General features: G+C 49.7%; 1 protein-coding gene across 2 annotated transcripts; it reads right to left on the bottom strand.

Moving 5' to 3' along the window:
* Nucleotides 1-9,408: 9,408 nt before the first annotated feature.
* PRDM13 (PR/SET domain 13) lies at nucleotides 9,409-18,291 on the bottom strand. 2 transcript variants are annotated; one of them, XM_048299572.1, is made up of 4 exons: nucleotides 17,080-18,291; nucleotides 15,269-15,400; nucleotides 15,053-15,171; nucleotides 9,409-11,717 (listed from the first exon to the last, which is right to left on the bottom strand). In XM_048299572.1, the coding sequence occupies exons 1-4, from the start codon at nucleotides 17,218-17,220 to the stop codon at nucleotides 10,244-10,246; spliced, it is 1,866 nt and encodes a 621-aa protein (XP_048155529.1). In that variant the 5' UTR covers nucleotides 17,221-18,291; the 3' UTR covers nucleotides 9,409-10,243. The 2 variants fall into 2 exon arrangements, with proteins under 2 accessions (XP_048155529.1, XP_048155531.1); XM_048299574.1 differs by lacking the exons at nucleotides 15,053-15,171; nucleotides 15,269-15,400; nucleotides 17,080-18,291 and adding an exon at nucleotides 11,807-12,348 and having other exon boundaries at nucleotides 9,409-11,715.
* Nucleotides 18,292-22,393: the final 4,102 nt, after the last annotated feature.

Below are 22,393 nucleotides of genomic sequence, written 5' to 3'. Positions count from 1 at the left end.
GAATGGGCGTAAAGCAAAGCTTGGAGCTGCAGAAGGGCAGAACTGAGAATTAATCATTCAAGCATATTGTGCTCCATTATTGTGCACACTTAAGACATCTTCCTGAACGGGCTAATTTTGAAGGCATCTGAGAAAATCAGAATTATAACAAAAAAAAGTTGTTATGGCACTCATGTTTGCAATGAAATTCTTCTGGGTATATAACAATTTTGTAGAAACAAGGTTAAGATTGTTTAAACAGTGTTTAGAAAATCTGAAGAGCCTATCACAGACCAGAGCAAAATACTTGATGCTGATGTCACTGGACATTCTGGAATGCTTTGCAATAAAAAAATGTAGAAAGAGATCACTTGTCATGAAAAAAAATGGCTTTAAAAATTGTTTGGAAATAGATGGAAGGGGGAAAGTGCAAGTTGACTTTAGAGAAATCTGTCTGTTAGCAAAGCAAAGGACCCAAATTAATATATCCTGCCTGTCAGGACTTTAAAACTTGACCCAGTAATTCAAGTGAGGACTACAAAGCAGTTTGACTTCTTCAAAAGAGCTAACTCTACTGAATAGCTAACTCAGCTTAAACTTTTACTAAAGAGCTAAAACTTGAGTTAAATTCTGCCAACTAACTCAAGTTGAGAGTGCAAAAGCACTAGTTATGCTAAGAGGAGCCTGAAGTACTCTGACAGTGATTTCTATTTAAGATTTCAGAAATCTTTCACATATGACATCCCGGGTCTAATCATATGGTGCTGTAACTCCTCAACAACATCTGCACCAACTAGCTTTAGCTCAACATCATTACTGATCATTACTGGTTGTTTTTCTCATAAATTTGTTTTCTTCTCCTTTAGTCAGCTTCTGTGACACCTTCCCTGTTCTCAAAGGCCAATCCCCTGACAAGAACTTGATCAGGGTGTAAGATGACTTCCATTATTAACAATATAATATGGTCCAACATGAGTATGTTGCACAGCTAAGCACTTTTTATGTTACCAAGTAGACTTGTTACTTACATATAGTCCATTCTCAATATTCAGGCAAGTTTCATACAGAGCACACAGAACACACACATAATTCTTGTATGATTTCTTTGTTTTTACACTTTAATCTTCTTCAGCAGGGAAACAAGATGTTTGTGGTCCCATAAAGCAATTTTCAAAATTAAAAAAAAAAAAAAAAGTATTATTACCAGAAAAGAAATCAGAGGTGGAAAGTAGGAAAAGGGGGAGGTTTGAGCCAAGCAAGGCAGGCAAGAAATGGGCTAGAAGATGGGGAAAAAAAGACAGATGGGAACTAATTCATGCAAGACCTTGAAGCAAGGAGTCTGAACTGTATGTGGGAAGCTATAATACAAGAGGTTTTTTCCATAAACATTCAAACTGAGGCAATTATATTAAAAGATGAATTTGGGTAACACTTTCATTGTCTTTCTGAGAAAATTACTCAGACGATCCAAGACTCTGGACATTTTTCATATTGTTTTCCCCATCTGTGGAGTCACTAAATAATTATGCCATTATTGTGTTCAAAGACTCACTTATTAGGAATTACAGCAACACCTGGTTATACTGACACTAGCTGTGGTTTAGTGATTAAAGTTCCTGCAGTTGCTTTAGTAACCACTTCTTTGATAGGATTAAACATTCACTCTTTTGGAAACTCATTAGTCTCTACATTACTAATGCATTAATTGAATAATAATAATTCTTCAAACTTACCAATGTACTGACCTCAGGACATGACTTCTGGGGTGACATTTGAGAATGTCTTAGTGAATACATACTAGTTTTCCTCTGTGTTTGAGCAGGCTTTTTTTCTCTGTTGAATTTCTTATCAGCACCTGAAGGATCCCAAAAGGTTATTTCTCCAGTCCAGGAAAGGCCTCTGGAAAGGCTGCAATGACACTGCCTCTTTCATCCTCTTGGTCTTGGGTGAGGCAAATAAGCTCTAACTTTGCATATTTCTTGATCTATCACTTCCTAAAGGAGAAGTCAGGATCTAAGCTAACCGACTCTAACAAAGGTTCCCACTGTCAAGGGACAAAACAGCCTATTTTGCATACTGTTGCATCTGGAATTTTTCAAAGAGCCCCAAAAAGTTATACACCAAATGTCCATTGTAATTCCTCAAGAGTGAGACACCGAGTTCCTTGAGTAATGCTTCAGCCAACAAATCCAATTATGCTGAGGTACAGGTGATGTGACTGGAGCTGACTGTACTCTGACAGTGGCTCATGCTGGATGGAGGCAGGAGAGCACAAGGGCAGGATAACATTAGAAGCCATGTGGCATTCTGTGCTTTGATAGTTGTGCACTGTCACTTCTGCAGCTCTCTTACCTCTAGCAGCTTTAGATGCCAGGCTGCAGATAGGCACTATAGGTGAGCCCAAAGACCTATTGAGGGGCAGTCTAAGTGCAGGTCTAAACATGCACCCTTCTGCAGATGTTTGTCTTTTTAGTAGCATAGCTATAGCTGGTACCATTAAGTCTAGGAGTGCTAACACACAGACCTGGATTGGGAAAATTGCCAGGCTTTTGGCATGCTGCTGACAGTACAGGCTCTAGTACAAAAGATAAATGAAGTTTAGACAAACTCCTATTACCTCTACTCTGCCTATTCTTTAGCTAAAAGGTACCTTTTAGAACTGACTGCAATTCTGTCACTCAACTGCTTGTTAGGTTTGGCATCTTTCATAAGCACAATAGATAGAGCAATTCTGAAAATCTTGGAAGGGTGCAGAGGAGATATCAGGAAAAGCATGCACACCACAGAAGACTGTGCCAAAACAAATGAGTTTATAAAGATCAGTTTGCTATGTAGTCTATCTGAACATTGTACATGCCATGTCTTTCACCGTATATTCTTCAGACTATAAATAAATCAAATTGACATATATTCACAATCTAGCACCATCTGCTGCGTAAAGGAAGAAGGCATTGTAAAAGCAAAGGATCTGTTTGTTTTCTTACATGATACATCTTAATCAGTGAAATGTATTCCTTGTCTTACAAATATGACTTTAAATATGATAAGCATTTTACAAGAACCATTTGAGGAAACCCTTCTAACTATGGATTCTCATTTGCTACTAGTTTCTGCACCACATTAAAATTTATTTATTTCCAAAACATTAAGCTGAGAGGAAGAAGCAGGAAGGTCTTATCTGAAGTATGGTGAATCAGACCTTTATGGAAGAGATGTATGTAATCAGAGATAAGGGTTATGTTTTTTATACAAATTCTTCTCATTTAAGATAAATATTGAATGCAATATTTGAGGCAATTGTCTGCATCATTGTGTAGGGTTTTATTTTGCTAATTATATTTTTCAACTCTTTTATATATCCCCTTACAACATGTTTGGGGGTTTTTTTCATTACAAAAAATCGTTCATGACAAAAGCATGAGATATTATTCCCAACAAATTTCATTCAGGAACAAAAGTTGTACATCTCTTTCCTATTTATTACTTTATTAAAAAAATATGTATTATTCTGAAATTCTAAGGGTCTCTAACTATTTTTAAATGTTTTGGAAGATCATGGCAAAGTATAGAGGCATATTCTAAAACTAATACAGGCTACCTCAAGAAATTAAGCTTAAGCAACTTTGTTGCCCCACATGAAACTAAAATTAACTCGTTCAGGAACTTAACTCTCCTTAATTTCCTCAATAATTAAGCTGCCTTTTTTGATATCAGCATACAATGTTACAGAACCACTGAAATAATTTATTATAACAAACTTGTTTACAGTTTAAATCTCTTGTTGAAAAATTGTTTGGCTTCCTCCATCTGCTTTGTCCAAAAGGCATTATTCTTAGCTAGCTAGCTGTCAGCAACACAAAACAAAGGGACGTTAAATTAAGTTTCTGCTTTATAAACAGAAATGGAAAAAAACAGACCACAAAATTTCAGTGTGTTGTTGCAGTGAGTTCTGGCCTCTGCAAAGCTGAAGTAGTTTTCCTTATGGGCACTGACAAAGACAGCTGTCACTGTGGGCCACAGGGTGCTGTGAGCTGCAACCAGAATCCTGCCTGAACTCAGACCAGAGGCTGAAGGTCCCCACAGTCCTTTGCTTCTATCAAAAAATGTCAGTTTTGCTTGTTTCTACAAGGAGGGAGGGGCTCTCTGGAGAAATAACAAGCACAAACTGGAGGCCAACCATCAGCTGTGCAGCTACTCAGACACAATTCTAAGTTGCTGCTCAGCTGCAAATGTGCATTCCCAACAGGACGCTTTAGCCCCATGCTGTAGCTGGCAAGATCTTTGGTGGAGTACCTCTGAAAACCCCAGAGTGTCCAGCCTCTTTGATTTTTCAATAAATATACTAAAAAATACACTATCTGCTTTTTTGGTTATTTGTTTTGGTGAGCTACTGCATAGTTTAGACTACTGAAAAACAGGTAAGTGCAAGTTTTACACAGAAAGGGAGGACTCCGAGCTGAAACATATTTTTAGTCCTCCAATTTTCTGAACAGAGCAAAAAAAAATTGTTCATGCTGTAAAAACCAGTCCAAAGCTAAAACACAGGCCTCTGCTGCTCTGACTCACCAGCAGGTTTTAAAACTACAAAGGAGTATAAAGACTTCACCTCTTCCCATTCTTCCTAAAGTTTTCTCCTTGCAACTGCTTAACCATCTGCAAGGAAACTAAGGTGATGCAAACAACAGAACAGTGATGAATTATTCCTTAGCACTCTGAACCTCACTTTATTGATGCTGTCTTTTTAAATCACGTTTACTCCGTTTCAGATCAGGACTTCAAATTACCTGCTACCAAACCACTTTCTTCAAGAGCAAGCAGTCTACAATTTCTCAAAAAGAAGATAAATGAAAGCCCTTCCACTACCCTTGAAACAGGGTACATTCCAACATTCCATACATTCCAAACACAACAGACTTAAAAAATGAAAATTTAAACATCAAAAAGCCACACTCATACGCAAAGCTACATAAAAAGTTTATGAACTTTGTTCATAGCTTTCCATAACATTCCAGAATATCAGCTCTAAATGTAGATGAATGTACAACTCAGATCTAGTGATCTGTTTCTTCAGCTATGGCTTTTTTCAGTTGTTAAGAAACTTTCTCCAGTTTCTTGTAAAATACAAGTTTATAGTGTTATATATGCTGTAGGGAATCATTCCTCATTGGCTTGACTTTGAATATACCTGGAAGCATTTCTGTTGCTTGTAGATTTTATCTGATATGGTCCAATGAACTCCAGTGAGCTTGAACATGACCTTGACATGTTGAACTTTACCTTCAGGTGAAAATTCAGAAAGTAACTGCTCACAGTCAAGTGTAGAACTGCTCTTTTCAGACAGAATTCTTGACCTTCACCATTCCCTGACCTGAAGCCAAGTGTAATTAGATTTTCTCCCATCCTCATGTCTCCCTGGCACATAGGAAGAATGAATCTAAGGCTTGCTGGTCACTTCATCAGATACAGGTGTGGGGATTCTTTTTTATATTGAAAGTACAGCTTACAAACACAGCTTACAACCAGTGACTATTTCAAAATGTACTTCCAAGCACATAACTTCTAGTGAAAAAAGAACCAAAAACCATTCCCTGGAAATATTTTCAGCATGAACGCACCCAAACAAACTCATAGGTTTTTCTGGATCAATAAATCATTTCTTTGCCACACTAAAGTTGCAGCCATTAAAAGGGACCCTTAAGACCACACATATTTTCATACCTACAGCAGAGCTTTCTGAACAGATCATGTGTGTGTGCATGTGTGTGGATTTAAAATATGAGTTTAATACAAAAATCTTTGAAACTATATTCCTCTAAGTATATAGAGCCATTTCCTTGTTTAAAGAGATCAAGTCCTCCCTGAGTACTGTACAATCAACCAGTTCAAAATCTAAACTCACTTGCATTACAGCAGACTACACCTATCCCAGTTACATGTGAAAGAACTTGGCAGATTTTAAATCAGTCCCAGTAACTTCACTGGGGAGAGCAGGTGTTCAACACCTTCACAAGATCAAGAAATTTTAGACATTGTTTGAAGCTGTAAACTCAAGCCTAGGTTTAAACCCATTCAGCAAGGTTAGAGGAGTAAGACCTAGATCCCTGGTCTGTAAGACCCTGCCCTACAGCTTGGTCGTTCACATCTCCCATGTGCATCTTCAGGCAATGGATACAACAGCAATTACAGCACTAACTAGTAAGATACATGACAGAGTTTTGTGCCAAAACCAAGTTTGGTTGAAAACCAAAATTACCCTCAAGATCCTTACAATCTGCTCCTTGGCAATTCTTTGCACCCCCTGCCAGACGCATCCAGACTTCTTGATGGTGTTTCTATGAACAGGCTAATACAGGGCAAGTCTATAACCATCAAAATTGCTTCCCAAATTTAAAAAATGGGATGTTACAGAAATCAATTGCTTTTGCAAGAATAGCTGCGGCTGAGTGTGAATATTTGGAAACTGAAAGACCAGTTTGCAAAATGCTTAGACTAGTTTCTAATAATGTCCAAAAATCATCTCACTGTATTTATTCCTCTTGGCTCTTAAATTTCCAACAAGCAATAATGTTCTATCCTTCACTGACAAAATGCAGCCTTTCCTTGTTCCCTGTTCAACTTGATTCAAAAAACCTGAGTCCTCCCATAGAAAATAAAATAGAGAAATATTGTCATTTAATGTTTACGGCCCTTAAGCAAACAAGCATCTCAATGAGTAATATTTTAAAGGAGTTAATCTTTCTTCAGTCTCAGCACCATTCTTTCTGCCTATGCTTTCCACGGTTTTTTCCTGCAAATGTGGTTAATTATTTTCTCCTTTATTATAAAATGCAGAGGACATACCTGCTTTACTGCAGCTATCAATAGTTACAAATTCAAAAAGTAAAATTTGTGGGTTTGTTTTTGTTTTTCCCTAGCCACAAATGGTAGCCATCCAGACGCAATGGTAGACCTAGAGAAGCTAAGAACTCAAAACCCAGCGGGTATCGTGCCCCGGCTGGCCCTGCCATCAGCTCCGCACCTACCCTGAGACCTGCAGTTTTTCTCACCTCCCTTCAGACCCAAATTTGCCCACAGGGAAACCGAAGGACGCGGGAACCGGCACATGACTCAATGAGCCCAGGAGCTGCAACCCGCCGGGCCGCAGGCGGGCCCCGGGACACTCCCGGCCCCTCCCAGCGCCGCCGCCGCGGGGCGGGGCCGCTCGGCGCTCACCGGCCAATGGGGGCGCGGGCCGCCGTAGGGCTCAGCCAATCAGCGCCCTCGCTGGCGGCGCGGGCCGGGGCTGCGGGAGGGCGCGGGGGCAGCGGCGGCGCCCGGGGCTCTCAGCGCGCCCGGCATGAGCGGGAGAGCAGCGGGAGAGCAGCGGGAGCGACGGGCCCTGAGCTCCATCCCGAGGAGCCCGCCGGAGCCCTGGGCTTTCCCTGGCCCTGGCTGCGGCCCAGGCTTCCAACGCCGCCCGGATCACGGAGGTTTCGGGAGAACGTTGTCGCCTCATCCCTGGGCCTGACAGGCACAATAAAACAAAATAAATCAAAATTGAATAAAATAACCCAAAATGTAGTAAAATTTAATAAAATAAAATTTAAGACGGGAGAAAATGAAAAATAACACCAAGCAGCCAACCACAGCTTGTCACGAGGGGCTGTGGGAGCGCCGCGCGCGGATCGGAAGCGCTCGGGCGGCTGGAGCATCCCGGGACGGTCACCGGGGCTCGCCCTCTGCCCCTGCCCGCGGACCCGTGCTGGAGGGTGCGTCTCCGCTAGGAACGTCGCAGGAATGGGACCCTAAAGGAGAATGTGGCAGTATTTCTCCGCGTGTCTCCGCCTGTACTTTGTATTTCGATGCAGCCACTGCATAGCAATGTGGGGGGGGGAAAAAAAAAAAAAAAAAAAGAGACAAAACCCCCAGACAAACCATATGTTGTTTGGTTTTTTGTTTTGGTTTTTTTTTTTTTTTTTACTTGACTTTGGTTATTTGAGGCTGGTTATATTTAGTTCAGGTTTTGGGTTTTTTCTTAACTCAAAGACTGATTATTATATATATCGACCATTAATTAACACAAATTAACTCTCTGGAGTACTTTTTCTTTTTTCTTTTTTCTTTTTTCTTTTTTCTTTTTTTTTTTTGTAAAGGTGGCCCAAGTATTTGATGGGACATTTCTATTACTCACAAACTCTACATACACGAAAATATTTTCTGTATCACAGTTTAATTATTATACCTTTTCCACGATCTCAGAGCACACATGACACCTCCTTCCCCGGCAGCAGCTCCAAGATGGGTGCCTTCCTTTAGGAAGGCAGCAGACAAATATATTGAAATAAAGAACTGGCAGGAAATATTCCAGGTCCTGCTGACGGTGCTATAAATGACAACAGGATTTTCGACTCCACCAACAGATGAACAAGATCCTGCTCTCTGCAGGAGAGGGGGTTTCCATTTATTTTCATGTCAGAACCACAACTTGCATCTTGGGATAAAATGAATCGAGTAAGTGGGTGCACTAGCCCAAATAAGGAGGGGAAAAGCGCTACAGCGTCAAACCTTTAAAGAAAATTCAAGATCGGCATTTGAATTCCCGCTTCCGATTGCTGTCAAGCACGGTATCGTCTTAAGTGAGCAAACGAAGGATCAGATTTGTGTCTGAAATTCTCTCAGATACTGAAAGTGTTTTGTTTGTATTTTACATTCCATCGCCTACATCCTGAACTGAAATAGGGCTCGATTCTGGAAACTCACAGTCTTTTAAGTGTATCGAACAATCAGAGATTTACCGTCTGGTTCAGAGTTGTGAGCTATGCCAAACCAAAAAGTGGGGTTCCCTTCCGGCTCTCTGCCTGCCCGAGGGCACACGGAAAGCCCCAGCTCGGACCTGAGAGGGCAGACCCGCACAGCTGGCGAGTCACAGCTGGCGGGTCGCTGTCGGCAGTGTTGCATCCTTTTGCCTGGTGAATTGGAGGAGCTGCCAGGGGAAACAGGTAATTTTCTGACAGTCTTTATTTTAAGGTTTTTCATAATAAAGAATATTAAGATTTTCCCCTCAAATAAAAGTAACAACAATTCTAAAGAAAAGTGTTTGCAAAAAAGGGCACGTTTGACTGAGTGCAAACAGATAAAAACAGACTAATAATGTTCAGCCTTTAACAGTTCTGCCCTCGCCCTGTGCAAAACAAAAAAGAACAAAACAAACAAAAAAAATTTCTGAAATCCTAGGCACAGAGAAGAACGGATTGGATTTGGGATTTTTACCCTTTGGCTCTGCCGAGTGAGAGAAGGCAAATGCTCCGACAATATATTCAGGGGCAAGTTATTTAGAGCTTGAACCAAAGACGCTGTATGCAGATGGGTCTGAGCTTCTGATCATCAGAAGCATCGTGGAGAAAGACGAGATCCTGCTGACAGCACTTCAGTTAACAACTAGGCAAGCAGTAGTTTGTCAGTAACTTTATTTCTTTTTTTAAAAAACCGCATGACAAACTGGAACCAAGACCAAAATACTGTATCCACTGTACATCGTTCATTAGAAAACAAACATACACCACATTTGTATTCTACCAAACAGAGAGTGTATTTCCTTTAAAATTATATAGTGCGTGCTTTTAGATTCATGCTTTTTAATATTTATTTTACATTTGTTACTCAAATATTATCTGTTATAAATAATTGCAACTCGATCAAATGGTGCACCTGTTATGCGAACCTCTTCAGTGCTGCAAGGATGGCTTTTTGCTGCCTGTTTTTTTTCTGCGTTTCCAAAAAGCTGTTGGTATTGCTTTATTAGGACCCGAGCAAGCACAGGTGAAGTGTCAATAAAGTGTACAGGTGCCAGAGGCGCTTGCAGACCCGGGTGTGCTGCTAAGCCCCACGGCTCAGACCGCTGGAACGAGTGATGGGAGAGCGCATAGAAAAAAATCGTTTCCAAAAGGCACAATTTTCTCGACACAAAGGTACAATAAAAATATATGGCCACTGAAATGCGGGCGCCTATCGGGATGCGATTCCTGTCCAACGGGATCCCGGGCCCGCCAGGGTTTCGCCCTCCCGCCCCTGAACCGGCACCGCAGCTACAGCGCCGGGGGAGACGCTGCGGAGGGAACCCGGGGACGCCCGCGCACCCCTGCCTGCCCCGCCGGCGGCTCTGCCCGCCAGTCCGCGCTCCTCCGCGACACGGCCTCCCATGGGACCGCCCTGGGAGCCCAGAGTAATAGGGAGGGAGGGCTGCAGCGCTCCCCTCACCCCCGCCCCGCCCCGGCCGCCTCCCGCATCACTGCTCGCGGTGCCGGCTGCCGCTCTCCGGGTCGCTCTGGTCGTCGGTGAAGCAGACGTCCACGTCGCTCTCGTTATCAGTCTTTTGCTCCTGCTCGGGCTGCGCGTAGCCAGAGTCACTCTTGTCCTCGGTCGCCTTGCCGAGGCTCTGCCCCGGGTGCCGGGACTTGACGTGCCGCTCCAGGTCGCGGCGTCGCACCAGCACCTTGCCGCAGTACTCGCAGCGGTAGGGCGTGTTGCCCTCGGCGTGCAGGCGGATGTGTTTGTTGAGATTGCTGGGGTCCCCGAAGGGCCGCAGGCAGACCTTGCACTTGAGTGGCTTGTAGCCAGTGTGAGTCCGCATGTGGATCTTCAGCCCGTATTTACGCGAGTACAGCTTCCCGCAGTACAGGCACAGGTGCCCGGTCTTGGGTTTCCCTCCGGCCGACCCCGCCGCCCCCGCCGGCAGCGTCTCCAGCCTCCCGCGGCCTTTCTCGGCCGCCAGCTCGGAGAGTTGCTGCGTGTGCATGGCGATCTCCCGGTCGATGCTGGCCAGTGAGCCCAGCTCTGCGGCGTGCAGACCCGCCGCCGGCCCCGCGAAGTACGACACCGACTCCGGGTACTTGAGGAGGCCGCCAAGGTGCAGCTTCAGCGGATAGTAGGGCGCGGCCCCGTAGAGCAGCTCCCCATTGTAGACGGTGAGCGGCATCACCGGCAGCCCGCACTCCCCCGCGTACGCCTTCAGCCCCTCGAAGGGCGGCAGCGCGAAGCGCTCCAGGGCCCCGCCGGGCAGCGGCGGGTAGCGGGCGGGCGGCAGCGCGGCCGCGGGCAGCCCCCGCTCCACCTGCCGGAAGGCCGAGGCCTCCTCCAGCGGCGACAGCAGCGGGAAGGCGCGCAGCCCGCCGCCGCAAGCCAGCCCAGACGCCGCCGCCGCTGCCTGCGGGGCGGCCTCACCCGGCAGCGCTCCGCACTTAGGCGGCGCCTCGGCGGCGGCGCGTCCCGCCTTCAGTCCCCCTAGCAGTTTGGAGAAGCCGAGGGCGGCGGCGCCCCGCGCTTCCTCCCGCAGCGACCCGGCGGGGCGGAAGGCCGAACGCGCCCCGGGGCACAGCGCCAGCCCGTTACCGCCCGCCGGCCCCAGCAGCGGCCCCGGCCCGCGGGCGGCCCCCACGCTCATGTCCAGGGCGCGCTCCTGCTCCTCCTTGCCCGCCGCCCGCTTGGGCAACGCCGGCTTGGCGAGCGGCGGGGAGGCGGCGACGGCCTCCCTCTTGACCGCCTCCCGAGGGCCGCAGCCGGGCGGCGGGTGGCCGCGCAGCGAGGCGGCCGGCGGCTCCTTGGGGGGCAGGCCGAAGGCGGTGGCAGCGTGCCGGCCGTGGTCGTGATGGAGGAAGGGCCGGCCGTGGCTCAGAGCGCAGTGGAAGTGGACGTGGGCCTTGAGGCTGTTGGGATACTTGAAGGTCCTCCAGCAGTACCAGCAGATGTACCGCTCCTCCCCTGCGGAGGCAAACGGAGAGACCCGTCAGCGGCGGCCGCGCATCCCCGCGCATCCCCCCTCTCCCTCCGCCTCGTCCCGCCCCCGCCGTACTGTGCCACAGTGCGGAGCGGTGCGGGCGCTGCGCGGTCCGGGCTGAGCTCCCGCGAGCGGAGTGCCGTAGGGCCGGGGGGAGCAGCTGCTGCCGCGAGTCGTCTGTCGGAGGGCCCATCTGTTGGCGTTTGCAGAGGAGGTAGCGTATGTCAGGGAGTCGGCTGCACCGAACAAAGGCCAATCTAATGATCGTGAGCCCCTCATTACGCGGCGAGACAATATCCGATATGTATGGGCCATATGTAATCGTTCCCTTTCAGAGGACAATGCCCTTTGTGCCCCGTCCCATTTCGACTTCTCTCAAGCGGAACAGACCTCGGTGGCCGCGGCTGTGGTGACTGCCCGACACCGCAGAGGCTCAAGCTCCTCTTTCCTCCTCCTGGCCTTGTTTGTAGGGAGGGTTCTCCCAAGGAGGAGCATCTCCCCAGCCCCGACGGTGAAACGCCGCCTCTGTGGCCACCTGTCTGTCTAGGAATCTTTTTCTTTCTCTCTTGCACTCCTCTCCCTCTTCCTTTCCTTTCCTTTCCTTTCCTTTCCTTTCCTTTCCTTTCCTTTCCTTTCCTTTCCTTTCCTTTCCTTTCCTTTCCTTTCCTTTCCTTTCCTTTCCTTTCCTTTCCTTTCCTTTCCTTTCCTTTCCTTTCCTCCTTCCTTCCTCTCTCTCCCCACTTTTCCCTTTTCTTTCCCTTCTCTTTCTCCTTCCCTTCCTCTTTCTCCTTCCCCTCTCCCTTCTCTCCTTTCTTCTCCTTTTCTGTCTCTTTGTATCCATCTTTCTCTCTCTCGTTTCTCCCAGTCTACTACGCTGATAAGCCTCCGAATTTCCCTTTCAGCTCTTGCCCACCCTGACCGTCCCCAGCTGACCCTCACCCCGCAGCTTAATGCACAGAAACACCTAAAGTGAGGCCAAGTGCCGCACGGAAATGAGAGCTCGCTCCAGGCCCGGGGGCAGCTCCTCACGTTTCAGGGAATCCCGTGGGGGATGATGGGGGTGAGACCTTGCATCGCGCCCCGCGTCTGTCGGGGCACCCGAGGGGGGCGAGTCGCCGGGGTGGATGCGATGGCCGTGACCAGCCTCCTGAGACGGCTTTTGACTGGCATGAGCCGGTGTCCGCTGCGGGTGGAAAATGCAAATGGAATCTTCGCTCTCCCCGGGAAACTCGTGTGCGAACTCGCGTGGAAGCATCCCGCGCTCTTGCGTGTATCTCGCCGCCTGTGTCCTCGCAGCATTGTGAAGGCGTTGGACGTTGTTTTTCTCCCCATTGAGGAGGGAGAGAGACGGGATTGTGTCTGCCCGGGCCCCGGAGAGGCAGCGGCCACGGGAGGAGGAACCACTGTGGCAATGCCACTACCATGCATCGGAAAACGGGTAAAGGAGCGGTACGGATGGAAAAGAGGACGGCCACGGGCCTCCACTCCTTTCCGCTGTCTTCGTTTGCCTTTGCAGGTCTCTTCAGCGGCGCAGCGAGGCCCTGGTATCCTCGGCAAAAGATTGTCGGGACCGGCTCCCGACCGCCACCGTGCCCGGCCCGGCGCTCTCCCCGGCTCAGCTCCAGTTCAACAAACACCGCTCGAGGGGGGGAAAAAAAAACAACAAAAAAAACACTAAACCCCCCCCCTTTCTCACAGCGGTGACCCAAATCAATGGAGATAAACACAGAAGAAATCCAAATTTTTGATTTGATTTGTTTTTTTCGTTTTGTGTTTAAAAAAAAAAAAAACCTCTGAATTTCTTCCACTTTCTTTTTTCGGTTGGTGGAGGTTTCGGGGTTTGGGTTTGTTTTTATTTTTCGGGTTTTTTTTCAGCATACGATCATTAAAAGAAGAGCACTTCAGCATGCTGATACACTTTTTCTGAGTCTGTATTAATCAGTCTGGAAACTGTGGGGCTGAAGACATAGCAGATCCGTAGGGGCACTTTGCAACTCAGCCTTGCTTCGACGGGGCGAGTCAGATGCCGCACGCTGGGATCCTCTTGCAGACCTGAGCTCTTTAGTTTTTTCCTCCCGAGTAAGCGCTGGTACCCATCCGCAGTCAAGGGCTGCTGGAAACGAGTGGGACACAACCCAGCGTCGTGTCCTCCTTGCTACCGAAAGTTCGCCGGGCTTCTCGAGGGGGTGACCCTCGGCAGATCCATGGCCTCACTGCCCTTAGACGTGGCGGGGACAGAGACGTGACCAATGAGTTTCTTTTCCGGGTGTAGTTTTCGTACAAGGAGGCATTTGGGTTCTTGCACATGGCAGGAGTCGATGGGATACAATAGCCAAAGCCCGGCTTTCCCGCCGCCGTCCCCTCGGGCCGGACCCTGGTCACCTTGCGGAGCGGCCAGCCGTGACAGGGGGGAGGGGACAGCCCCTGCCCGGATCGTGCACGCCCTCCCTTCCCGGGGACAACCGCCAAGCTGAAGGATTTTTCTGCGTCAAGCAGGAGCATCTGGGGTTCCCTCGTCTCCCGCGTAGCGGGCCGAGCCTGAGGGGAGGGAGTACCCCCAGGCAGCTGCCGCCACCGGCGCCCCAGGGAGCGTCCGGACCCAGGACCAATGGGAGGGGGTGCCTGCCGCCGGAGAAGCCCGACAGGTGAACACTGAAGTGCTTCGTCTTCTTTTCCCCTCACTTTTAATGTGCTGCCACCTTATCATTTTGTTAACACCAGTGTAATTCCAGCTAAGAATAGATCTGCGGATTGAAACAAGCCGTCCCAGACGGGTGTCTTCCCCTTCCCGATATCTTTGGATATCCTGATCTCAGTGTGATTTGACGCCGACTTTTTACCTAACGTATCTTAATTTACAGGGACTGCCCAGTACTGCCCGGTTTTGACTTGACTGTGTGAATCTACCCGCAAGAGAACCTGAAAAGAGTCTCTGAAACTCTGAACACGGAAGGTAAACCCGATGTTTTTAGAAACTACTGAGGCCAATTTGCTGTCTCGCATACCAACTATAACGACGTTTCACAGAAACCCCATTTGCCTATCAAAGGATCATTAAATCGGGCCGATGACGGAACAGGTCGAGGCACGGGGCCTTTCCATACGCTACCGAGTTAATAGATCACCCTTTAAATGTAAGCAGATGGAGTCTTAGTTTAAAGGGTGGTGGGTTAAATTCACGGCAGCTGTACTGGCATTTATTTTTCTGAGGGCCCACGTTTGCCTACAGCAGTTTGAGTTCCCGGCAAAGGTGTCATTTAAGGAGGGTTTGTTTTGTTTCATTTAATTTGGTTGCTCGAAATGAGTGCCCACATCTGTACCTTCTCGTCGTGTGTCGGCGTGGCCGTGACGGGGATGTCAAACCACTGCGCCAGAGGGTTGGAGTACCAGACGGTGAGCTCCTCTCCCGGCTGGACATCTCGCAGCGCCCGGTAGAAAATCTGGGAAGGGAAGAAAGCAAACTTCTTCAGGAGGCTTGAGAGGGAGGCAGGTGGCGGAGAAAGGTGCCAGGCCAGCCCGGAGCCGCGGGTGGGGTACCTGTCCTCCTGGCAGATCCGCAACAGCCTCCAGTGTCTGCTCTTGGGAGTTTCGGGCAGCCCGGATTAACCCTATCCACTCCAGAGCTGAGCTCCCGGCTTCATCCACTAATTCCCCTCTGACCATCCGCACCTGGAAAACAGGCGACACTGTTGCCATTTTCACGTGAGACGAAACACAAAGAGAGCAAAAGGTTACTCGTCCCCCTGCCTGCCTGCCCGCTCTGCCTGGCCCGTCGGGCTGCTTCCCCACACTCGGCAGGGGGCTGAGCATCGCAGCTGAAAGCAGCGGCGAGAGCATCTCATTTTGCCGCCCTTTTGACGCTTCCATCCTCCCCCAGCTTTGGTAGGACATTCCCCGGCTCGCAGGTGCCTTGGGAGAGATGCGGCTGCCCTAGCGGGGGTTGCAGCTCTGGGGGGTAAGGATGGAAGACCCCCGTGCCCCGCAAGGGGAAACGGGATTTTTCCCTTGGGTCGCATTGGTCCAAACGCACCTTGTCCAGTTGCAGCTGCTACATTTTGCTTATCGTTATATTAAATGCCCAGGTACGATTTTTAGGGGTTTTTTAAAGAATTTGTGCAGTCTCTGAGTCCGTGCAAAACCATTGCGACATGCAGGACTTGTCGGGAGACGGGGAGGGGGAAAGGGGAGAAGATTCTGCTTAGCTACAAAGTCCCTGCAGCCCCATACTTCATAATCTGCTTGCCCATACAAAGAGAAAATGAAGTGCCCATTCCCTGAATGACCGTGCAATAAAGTCATCGGAACAAAGCAGTCTAAAGGGAGAAACCAAGGGAGCCAGATGAGAAATAAATTTGAGTGGGCTGGCAGAGCGTTTAAAAACAATTAAAGTGCATTAAAAATCAGAGCGGAACGCGTGAGCCGCGGCTGCCCGGGGGGCGAAAGGAGGAATCTCATCCGCAGCCCCCTGAAGAGCCTGATGAACAGGGTGAGAGCCCTTCACCACCTCCTCCTCGCTCCTCCGCTCGGACATGGACTGACCCCGAAGGCGGTAGCCGGCTGGCCGCCATCCCCCCCCCGCTCCGGCTGTGCGGGTTGTTTGCAGCTCCGGGCTTTGGGGGGAGGTCGAACTGCGCTGGGCTGCCCCGACACCTGAGACCTGCACCCCGACGCCGTCTCCGGGGTAGTCCCGGCCCGCTCGCCCCGCCCTCCCTTCAGGCCCAAGCCAAAAGACTCGCGGCCGGGGAGAGGGACTGAGGGCACGAACCCGAGCCAAGCGCAGAAATAAATCGGTGCATCTGCCTCTGCCCCTGCTCCTTCCTGGGACAAAACCCGGGGGCTGTGGTAGCCGCGTGTCCCCGTCTCTCGGGGGCTCCAGGAGCGAGGAGCCGGCCGTGGCACGTCCTGGCTCTACCCAGGGAAAGGGGCAATGCCCCAGTGAGAGGAGCCCCGGGGTCGGGGGCTGGGTGGCGGGACCAGGGCCCTCCGACACCGGGCACGGGGCTCAGGCGACGCTTCCAGCACGTCTGTGTCCAAGGGGGAGGCGCGGCCGCTCCTCCGGGAGAGCCCCCGTGTCCTCTGGCCTCGCTCCGGAGGCCGGCCGGGGCTGGGGGCCCCGGCACTGGGGAGGAGGGGGGAGAGGGCACGGGCGGGCAGGCTTTCCTGGCAGAACCACGGGGAGACACCTCAGGGACGTTCTGGAAATGCTTCCCTTTGCTTTCCTGGCTTGCTCTAAGAAGGGAGGATCGAGGAGAGACGGGGGAAGAGCAGCTTCCTCTCCCAAAGCCGGCTTCCCCCGAGTCAACGAATAATCAAGGTCCAGCGGTGCAGGAGAGACCGTAGGAAAATACCTTTTTTTTGGGTCCTGGCTCCTTGCGGTCTGACAGGTACTTTCCCAGTTTGAAGGTGCCCGGCACAGGACCCAGGCGCAGCCCAGCCGGGATGCAGCTCTCCGCGTTGACGCTGATGGCCGGAGCCCTGCTGGTTTGCATCGCTGCCGCTGCGTGTGAGCGCTCGGGAACCCCAACTACTTAAGGGGGCCGGAGTGACAGCGGCAGGCGGCGGGAGGATGAGCACAGGCGTATCTCCGCCCGCAGAGTGACGCGGCGCTGTGTGGACGCCGGCTTTTCAACGGGAGCAGGAGGGGTACCCCTTGGCAGGGGGATGCTCTGGGGCGCAGAGTTTGGTGAGAGAGTTTGGCTCCTCGAGCAGCTGCGGAGTCCCATCCAAGAGGGTCACATGGAGCCTTTCCCTAACCCTCCTGCATAATCAGGCAGAGTGAATGGCTGGCAGACAATGGGCCAGGCGACCTTCCCATTCCTAAAAATCCAATTTGTCAAGGGCAAAGAAAAGGCGCTGGTGAATCAAAGGTCTGGAGGGACCATTAATCCTCAGCATGGGGTATTGTCCCCGAGACAGTTACGATATTTTAAGTGACAAATCCACTGTATAATTTCTCCATAAATTTTACTTCCTTTTATTGTTCCTCGACAAACCAGTTTTGGAAAATAAGTGACTATTTTAAGTCTACTTGGCTGAGCCTTTTGAGGTTTAATATACTTCAAAGATTTTTAATTCTCTTCCCTTGGCTTTATTGTAAAGGAGATTAAACAAAGAGATGGGGAATGTTTTGAGGACTTGTTAACTTCTATTGATTCCCGGCGTGTGCCATACAGAAATTGGGCAGGTACTTGATGGGAAAACACCAGAAAATACCTACACTTTTTTTTTAAAGAACGACCATATTACCATTTCAGTGGTTTGGTTTCAGGCCAGTAATCTGTTCAGAAGAGCTTTGATCCTTAAGGAGGATGAATAGCACAAAATATGAGCCGCCGCAGCCCTTGTAAAACACAAATCGCTGCACCTGCGAGTGCTGGGGAAGCTGTGTCTGTAATTCGTGCGATTAAGAAATAGAGACAGGAGGAAATAGAGACATACAGCTACCAGGAAACAGGCAGGCACGGCCAGCAGATAACACAGATGTCTAGCAAACAGTGTGCAGCTGGATTCCTCTTTTAATACATCCACAAGTTCCTCGCCCACACGCAAAATCTCTTGCACCGAGACCGCTTTAGGAGGTGGAACCTGCAAAAAGCAACTGTAAATAAAGCCAGAACGAAGCTATTTGAACAGAGTGTGAGCCTGTGTCCCTCCTCTTTGCATAAATATTTTAATTAAGATACAACGAAGAGCTAGGATTAAGTCATTTTATAACTCAAGCTGGATAAATGTCCCAGGAATTTTCCAGGAGCTGAAAAGGAAAGGTGTGCGACTTTTTTCTTACGTGCATGGAACAGTTCGGATGTGCATGTCAGACCAAGGAGGACAGTAACAAATTCAATTTTCCACTTTCGCTTTTATAGTCCTGTCTAGTTCCTGCTGGCAGGTTTTCTCCACTCCATACCTCATAACACTCCAAAAAGAAGATTTCTAAACCTTTCTCCTTTGGAGAAGTCGCAAAGTTGCCCAGGAGATTTTATCCATTGTTTTCAGAAACAATTGCAGATCTGGATCTTTTTTTTCCTTTTTTTTTCTTTTTCTTTTTTTTTTTTTTCCCCGTGGCGTTTTTCTAATAGTCAGCCCTAATAAATTTCAAAAGAAAAACCAAAAAGCTATGCTTAGAGGTACATCTGCCGACAGACGCCAGGTAACTGAGCGGGCTCTTCTCAAGTAACCCCGCTTTCTTCAAGATAAACCTTGGCACGTCGCTTTCGATGTGATTGTGTGTGGTAGCTTTACTCTGGATTTGTTTGCCGCCGTCACGAGTGGCACCGTGGGAGCAAAGGCCACAGGGATGCGCACGTGGGAACGGGTGCGGTTTTAGAACCGGCACCTTTCACCAGCTGGCGGTCGCAAAAATCTTCTTTCCCCTCTCCCTGCCCTTCACCGGGCCGGAAAGCACTTAAAGCTCAGCCTGGCAAGTCGCCGCCGCTGCTGCGATATTTGCCCACGCTGGCCGCCGTTCGCTCCGGCCCGCCGCGGCGATGCGCTGCCAGCCCGCCCGGTGACGGCCGGCCGCCTTCCCGGGGCGCCGGCGGCCGCTGCCTCGGCCGGGGCGAGCCCTGAAGGATCAGAGCCTCCGAGAGAGCGGCGGGAGCGCAGGGCTGGTCGGTGCGGCCCGTTCTGCCCTTGGCGCTGCCCGCGGGCGCGGGGAAGGAAGCGCGGGGCTCCCCCGCACGGACGGCACCGGGAAGGGACGGCGACAGGGACCGGACGGGGCGCTGCCACCGCCCGCTCCGGGGGCTGCTGGCCGGCACTGAGTCCGCGTAGGCTGTGAATGTATTTTTAGTAATGATCCGTATTGGTGCGCTCGCGAGATAAATGTCGCCCCTGCCCCACCCCGCGCCTTCTGCCTGGAGCATCGGTGACCATCGATCGCATCTCTCCGGGGTGCAACGCCAGGGACTGTCCCGGGAGCAGAGTTGGGTTCGTTTTCACTTCGGCAGGGTTGGGAAGAGGAGGGGGGAGAGGATGTGGGGAACTGAAGATGACCCCTTTGATCAGCGGCCTGAATGGGGAAAAAAGGATAAACAAGAAGTTGAGAGCAATAAATTTAAGCCATGAACATGTCCCTGTAACCTCTGGCCTGGCCACTCGAGGATGAGACCGGTTTGAAATTCCGAGAGCCGCAGAGGTAGAGAGAGGGCCTTTAAGGCGACCAAGGTACCCTACTGCTCCGCCTCGGGAGCCGCTCCCTCCCAGGCCTTAATGAGTCAAAAAGCGTGAACGACACGCGAACAATTTTATCAATAGGACCATGTAAAGGCCGACTGTGAGGAAAGTTATTTATTAATATAGCCGATTGTGGCTGGTTCCCATCCACTCAGAAAAGAAAAGCCCTTGCTCTGGAAGCATTCACACCAGTTCTCCAATTTTTATTCTGTCCTGTGGCTCAAAGTTGAAGTTCCCCAAGTGAAATAAATTGTCCACAAAAGAGGAAAGGAACCACATTTTCTTTTATTTTTCCTTCCCTAAAAAGGAAGGGTGAAACCGATCTAATGTGCCCACTGGAGCAAGATGCAGCATGAAAGGCCGGGTGTTAAAAGTAAAAGCAGCCTTTGGAGCAAATGGGATGGAAAATTAAATGAAATTAAATAGCTTGAACGACCGTATTGTCCCTTATTAAAAAGACACATTAATTACATGGTTTCAGCTTTATTCAAAGACAATGTTTAGACTCAATCAAAACATTCCACTATCGCTCTTTATATACTTAAACCGGGCTACTAGAGGCACCATTAAAGAGAGATCACTTTTGCCCAGAGATGCGATGAAAGTTATTTTCCTTGGCGGCCCTTATTTATGCCCACCGCTGAACTGCCGGTGCCCCTGAGTAACACTTTGGCACACTGTTCTCCCTGATTTAACAGGTTGCCCCATAATGAGGCATGAATGTTAAGGAACAACAGTCATCCAAAGAGGCACAGTTGCAGAGAGCAATGTCCCACCAGGGAGCTCCATTCAAACCATCAAACCGCTCCGGCACAGAGAAGGTTCAACACCACATTCAGACCAGCATGAATGCCTGTATACAGGGCCCGGCTCATTATGCCACAGAGCACCACAGCGGAGGCTGGAACAAAATGCTGCAAGTTCATTCAGCAGGCCATACTCCGGCGGGACGGCCCAGCCGGCGGCTCCCGGGGTGACCTTTTTCCCAAATGGCTTTGCCCTGACAGGGCTGCCCTTCCCCGGGCTGAAGGACAGGACGGTCCGAGACTCCCGTCCCTGCCCGAGCCGACCCTTAGGCTCCGTGGCAGGTGGATAGGGATGCAAGGCACCGGGCGGAGGGCAGGGGGGAGGCTTGCTGAGACCCTGAAACTCGGAAATCCACTTTAAACGGAAGAGACCAATATAGTCTGAATGCCTCTTTTCTTTCTTTTCTCTTTTTTCCCTTCTCTTTTCCTTTCTTTTCTTTCTCACTTCCCCCTTTCTCCGCTTCTCTTTCCCCCCCTTTCTCCTCTTCTTCCTCTTTGTCCTTCCCTTCCCTTCCCTTCCTTTATTTCCCTTCTCCCTCCCTTTCCTTGTTCCCTGCCTTCCCTCCTCTTTCTCTTTTGCACGTTCCGTGTATCTTTTCCTCGATCTCGCTCACCTTCTCTAGTTTCAGCTGCTCTTTCTCAAACCCCTTCCCTCTACCACCCTCTCCTCTGTTCTGTTCCTTCCCCTCACTGTCATTCCTCCCCCACGACGCTGCCCGCAGCAGCCGCTGCCTCCCCGCCGCGGCGCTGCCGGTGCCCGGTGCCCGGTGCTGCGGGCGGGCAGTGCCGACCGGCGGGGCAGAGCGGCTGCGGCCGGGCCGGCGGCCCCAAACCAGCTGTGCGGTGCAGACGAGATGCGGGTGGGATATTAAAGCAGCTTTTGAATAGTAATTCAGGTTCTATGGGAATCCGGGCAGATGACAGGAGCTCGATTTGGTATTCGTATTGTTAATCGAGAGCGTCAGCCCAGATCGGATTCAAACACGTTTTGTGCTCGTTAAAAAATTCCAGTGTAGGGGCTGAGATTTTTTTTCTTTTTAGCCCAACTTCAATTGGAGGCGAAGCTTGCCGCATAAAGTATTCAAAGTCTGTCTAAAGTTGCCTTTTAACCGTATTCCCCTTCTCCCGCAACCCCCACCGTATCTCTTGGTTCTTTCGGTTGACATGGTGCAAATAAAAGTCAGTAAACTTGTTGCTGAATTGCAATGTTTCGGTGTACCTTATAAATTCATACCTTTTCTCCCTCGATCGCCTCAGAATGAGCCCCTGCCTCAATTCGATTTTCCTTGCTGTTGGGCACATTTAGGAGAAAGTCTATTTGTGAAGTTCATTTCTAGGCAAATGTATTCAAGAGCTGATTGGGATGAATAGGACCGTGTGTCAGCCGCCCCTAATTGGGATTAAAGCACTTCGGACCATATGCAGAGAGTGACAGAAATTCTCAGGTTTCATTGTGCTCAGACTTCCACCCGCCTGGACACTCCCCCTGGAAAAGGGGGATTTATAAAGATTTCGGGGAGAAACTGAGCAAATAAAGGAGACTCAGAAAATGACAGGTCTAATGTCTCTCTGCGGGGCTGCCAGCGTGGCAACTGCCGGGGACAAGGACTGGCAGTGGTGGGCAGAGAGCCCTGGCAGTGGGTTTCCTTTCGGAGGGAAGGGCAGCAAGCTTCAGGTTTCTCGT

Source organism: Corvus hawaiiensis, chromosome 3, assembly GCF_020740725.1.
Source record: "Corvus hawaiiensis isolate bCorHaw1 chromosome 3, bCorHaw1.pri.cur, whole genome shotgun sequence".
NCBI lineage: Eukaryota > Metazoa > Chordata > Aves > Passeriformes > Corvidae > Corvus > Corvus hawaiiensis.
The sequence above is the reverse complement of the archived record's forward strand: the minus strand, read 5'-3'. Positions and strand labels throughout refer to the sequence as shown.

Excerpts from the sequence above, each read along its gene's own strand:
- PRDM13 (XM_048299572.1), bottom strand. The coding sequence starts at position 17,220 with ATGCAAACCAGCAGGGCTCCGGCCATCAGCGTCAACGCGGAGAGCTGC. Across the intron at positions 15,401-17,079 it reads AGCCAGGACCCAAAAAAAAG|GTGCGGATGGTCAGAGGGGA; the intron begins GTATTTTCCTAC and ends CCTGTTTTCCAG. Across the intron at positions 11,718-15,052 it reads ACGCCGACACACGACGAGAA|AGGGGAGGAGCGGTACATCT; the intron begins GGTACAGATGTG and ends GTTTGCCTCCGC.